The sequence below is a fragment of the Carya illinoinensis genome, chromosome 13, assembly GCF_018687715.1.
Source record: "Carya illinoinensis cultivar Pawnee chromosome 13, C.illinoinensisPawnee_v1, whole genome shotgun sequence".
NCBI lineage: Eukaryota > Viridiplantae > Streptophyta > Magnoliopsida > Fagales > Juglandaceae > Carya > Carya illinoinensis.
The window spans coordinates 33,237,024-33,241,902 of NC_056764.1; the positions used below are offsets into that span (position 1 = coordinate 33,237,024).

At 36.5% G+C, this 4,879-nt stretch overlaps 1 protein-coding gene across 1 annotated transcript; it reads left to right on the plus strand.

Moving 5' to 3' along the window:
- Nucleotides 1-477: 477 nt before the first annotated feature.
- Nucleotides 478-2,818, plus strand: LOC122291482 (receptor-like protein 2). The gene has a single exon (XM_043099214.1). It carries the CDS (start codon nt 493-495, stop codon nt 2,734-2,736), a length of 2,244 nt encoding a protein of 747 aa, XP_042955148.1. The 5' UTR covers nt 478-492; the 3' UTR covers nt 2,737-2,818.
- Nucleotides 2,819-4,879: the final 2,061 nt, after the last annotated feature.

Sequence of the window (4,879 nt, forward strand, 5' to 3'; positions counted from 1 at the left end):
TACTGGTACTAGTTATGGTCAAAGAAGGCACCTCCAGGCTCCAGCAGATTATACATAAATGAATTGAGAATTTATTGAAAAAGAAATTAGCTAAAATAGAGAATCCAGTCTCTTGATTAGCCAAAATTAAAGAATTAGGACTAGTTTGGAAATGCTCTTAAAGCTATCTATTATGAAGTGGTGTGTCGTCATGTTATAAGCATCTGATGCGTTTTCAAAGTTGGAACTCCAAACACATCCAACCATGCATGCCGGTGTATCATATAGAACACGAATACAAGAAATTAGCCTATAATTCAGTTCTTATACTTTTAGACTACGTTTAATGTGGTCCCTCTCTCAGTTTACTGTTTCATCATTTTCACCAATCTTCTAGATTACTTGAATACAAAAAGTCTACGGGGTTATGACTGATAAAGACGACTTGATCACAATTATCCCCGTGGTAGACGCGTTTTGTCCCACATATTTGATAGAAATAAATAACAAGTTATGCTCCTTCAAGTTCAGAACTTACGAAGCAACAACATGCAATACTCTCTGCCTCGTGATCTCCTCCTCACCTTCTTTCTCTTTTCTAGCATTTTCTCTGCAAGTCATGCATGCAACCAAATAGACCGCAACTATCTCTTGTCCCTACCCTTTAATACTTCTTCCCCTTCTTTAAATTGGTCTGCCACTGATTGTTGCAATTGGGAAGGTATTTCTTGTGATCATAAAGGTCGGGTCACTCATATTTGGTTACCCTCTAAAGGCCTCAGAGGGAGTGTACCGCCCTATATTGGAAACCTCACAAGTCTCTCCCACCTCAATCTCTCCCGCAATGCACTTTCAGGTTTTCTCCCTGTGAGATTCTTTTCCGCCTTCAATCAACTCGAAGTCCTTGATTTGAGCAACAACCATCTAGCTGGAGATGTATCATTATTATTTTCCTCTAATGGCTCATCTAACGGTTGGCCTTCCTCAATTCGATTACTTGACATCTCCAACAATGACTTCAATGGGATCATCCAATCTTGGTTCCTCCAACGTGCAGAGAAGTTGGACAAGCTCAATGTAAGCCACAACAGTTTCACAGGCTCTATTCCTAACTACCTCTGTATGCATTCTCCCTTTGTCAAGCTCCTTGATTTCTCTTTTAATCATCATAGTGGCCAAATTCCTGGCGGACTAGGGGCATGTAGCAAACTAGAGATTTTTCGGGCAGGTTTCAACTCGCTCTCAGGACTAATTCCACATGATATATACAGTGCGACAAGGTTAGAAGAAATCTCGTTACCTTCCAATAATCTTACAGGTCCCATTAGCAATGACATTGTGAACCTTACCAAACTCACCTGCCTTGAGTTATATGAAAATGAATTGAGCGGCAAGCTCCCTGTAGATATTGGAAAGCTCAACAGATTAAAGCATCTACTCCTTGATACCAACCATCTGACAGGTTCACTGCCCCCATCTTTGATGAATTGCACAAACCTAATGATATTGAACTTAGGGTTCAATTTCTTTGAAGGAAATATTTCTACCCTTGATTTCTCCCGTCTTCATCAACTTGCTACACTTGACCTGTGGAACAATAAATTCACTGGTAGCTTTCCTATAAGCCTTTCCTCATGCAAGTCTCTGAGAGCAATTCGAATTGCCCGAAATCAACTAGAGGGACAAATCCCACCTGAGGTGGTTCAATTAAAATTCTTGTCTTTCCTTTCACTTAGCTACAATAGGCTAACCAATGTCACAGGGGCAATCAACATTCTGATGCGTTGCAAGAGTCTTAGCCTCCTTACAAAAAATTTTTTGCACGAGGCCCTGCCAACAGAGGACAGCATAGTTGATCCTGACGGATTTCAGAATCTCCAATACTTGGGTCTTGCTCAATGTCAACTCACAGGTCAATTGCCAATCTGGTTATCAAAGCTTAAGAAGCTAGAAATCCTGGGTCTAAGTTTCAATCGTATCACAGGTTCAATTCCTGGATGGTTGTCGACTCTACCAAGGCTCTCTCGTATAAACTTGTCTCATAACTTGATTTTGGGTGAATTCCCTAAAGAACTTTGTGCGTTGCCAGCATTGGTATCAAAACAAGCTCTAATGGACAACAGTTCTTTGATTTTTTCAATCTTTGCAATACGAAACGGTACCATTTTTGAGTTCAATTCGCTATCCAACGTGGGACCGAAAATATCCCTTGAAAACAACGGTCTTAGTGGTAACATACCCCTTGAGATTGGTCATTTGAAGCAACTTCATGGTCTGAATCTTAGCCATAACTACTTCTCAGGCAACATTCCAGACCAAATATCTGAGCTTACAAACTTGGAAAGATTGGACCTCTCTGCAAATCAGCTGTCTGGCAAAATACCAAAATCATTCATTAGTCTGCATTTCTTGCATGAGTTCAGCGTTGCAAACAATAATCTCTGCGGAGCAATACCGTCAGGAACTCAGCTTCAGAGCTTTGATGTCTCTGCATATGAGGGTAATCCTGGACTTTGTGGCGCCCCCCTTCCAAACGAGTGTGGCCATATTCTTCATAGCAACAAAGACATTCAAGATGAGGAAGATGGACCTGCAATTAGATGGAGTCATATTAGTACTATTCTTGGCCTCATTATAGGATTTTGGGGAGTCATTGGTCCTTTGATTTTAAGCCATAATTGGAGAGTTGTGTATTTTGAGTTTCTGGAAAACGTGAAAAATAGACTTTGTGTAATGGTTAGGAATGTGCTTGGCTAAATTTCATCGAAAGACATCAGTGCATGATCTTCTTTCTCGAATTTGTAAATTAATCTCAACTATCAGTTTGGTTTCTCAAGTTTCCCTTTTGGTCGATTTAGTTCTAATGCTTTTACCATACCAAGTCACCCGTGGATTTTCGGCCCGGATCTGATCCAGACCGAAAACCGGAACCGGAATCCGATTATCCGGGCCGGATAAAATCCAGCCCGAATGAACAGCCCTACTGGTATTAATTGGTACAGCTAGGCATCCTAAATCAAAGCCAAAAGTTTGCCTAATATTTGCTCAAAAATACTTATATTGGATTAGGCAAGTCTAAATATATTTGGCTTTGAGCTACAATATTTCAAGATCCTGGTTCACATTTGGCTTGCTACTATAGCTCAGCCAAAAGTGTTTTTTTTTTTTTTTTCTATTTTTTCACGGAGCCAACATACAGAACCTCACTTTCTCTCTATATTTTTTAGCTTTGAACCGGTTTGAGACGTTTGTGGAATCGGTTTTGCTACACATCATCCTACATTACATACTACACATATTTTAATTTTTTTTTATTATTTATATTAAATTAATTGAGTTTTTCTACTTGTCATCCATATACCAAATTTTTTGGTAAGAAAAAATTTTAAAAAAATAAATAAATAAATCATGTGTGGTTTATGGTCTAGGGATAATAAGTAGAATTTTTCTGGAGAATACCTTGCTGATGACATTGTCTGCATCAATAATTGTTTTGACACTTACCAACCTATCAAAGTTATTATTGAAGAAGTATTTTTCACACCAGATGTTGGCATTCTCTGCATCAATATCCCCAAATGGAACACTAGCATACAAATTTAGTAGTGCTTGTCGGTATTAAATATTGAAAATATGATTGTTTAAACAATAATTTAGTTATAATTTGATTATTAATTAACATATGATCGATAGAATTACTTGTAAAATATGACAAAAATAAATTTGATAAAAATAAAAACTATATATTAAATTAATAATATTTTTTTATTATTTTTTGTAATAAATAGATAATCTAATATGAGAATAAGTATTGAATAAAGTAGGTAAAGACAAAACGTGTGATATTAGCCAAATTATAGATTTGTTTTTACCTATACCAATATTAATGCTCATGTACATATTTTTTACTTAATAGTATAGTAAAATGTGCAACAAACTGCAATTATGATCATAGAAATTGAATTGTGGGGTATGAAAAGAAATCTTGTTTATTCTGTCGGTAGTACCGTCTTAAGAGTTGTAAAACTTTCAAATATCTTGTAAGCAGAGTTAGAAGATTTGTGTAGCGTTGAAACCACAATCAACACAAATCATGAACACGTCTATGGAAAATCAAACAATATCCAAACCAACATCTAAAAATATACGTACTCAAATCGCCAAGAAATACAAGTGTAATAAGTGGTTCTACCGAAATTCAAACAAAAATTGAAGAAGAAAGCAAGGAGGCCGGGTGAAAAATAAGGAGGCAGCCACGGAGGAGGGTAGGGTTGGAGAATGGAAGAAATAATACTGAGAAGGAAGAAGTAATGACAAAAATTAAGAATAATTTAGTGTAAAAATGTAATAGCCAAAAATGTATGTTAATTTAGTGAAAGTATTTTAGTTTATCTTTATTTTATATTATTCTATTTCATCGTTATAAATTTTTTAAATTTTTTTTGAAAATATAATAAATAATTTAATTTTTTTATATTTTAAAATAATAATAATAATAATAAATAATATTTTATTTAATATTTAATTTTAATTTAAAATTAAGTGATACATCGTACCATCCAAATCTTATCTGAATCGCTGAATCGAGTCAAGTGAGGTATGAGTCCCAGTATCATTGACATTTGACAGACAGATGGAACAAAATTCATAAAGAGGTCTTCTACGGATCCGCAACTGTAGCAGGAGCACACTTGCACACCATACGTGGCATCCTTTAAATTTTTTGTTTTTTTTCAAAAAAAATTCAAAACGTGCGTTTGACAGATGGGGTCCTACGGTTTAGTTCTTCTACGGATCCGCGAAAGCCCTCGTTCGTCGCCCGCGTGACTGCTTCCTCTGCCCAGCAGCACCGGCGACACCGTCTCTCCGCACCATAAACATCGAGCACAGTACTTCGTCT

Excerpts from the sequence above, each read along its gene's own strand:
- LOC122291482 (XM_043099214.1), top strand. The coding sequence starts at position 493 with ATGCTCCTTCAAGTTCAGAACTTACGAAGCAACAACATGCAATACTCT.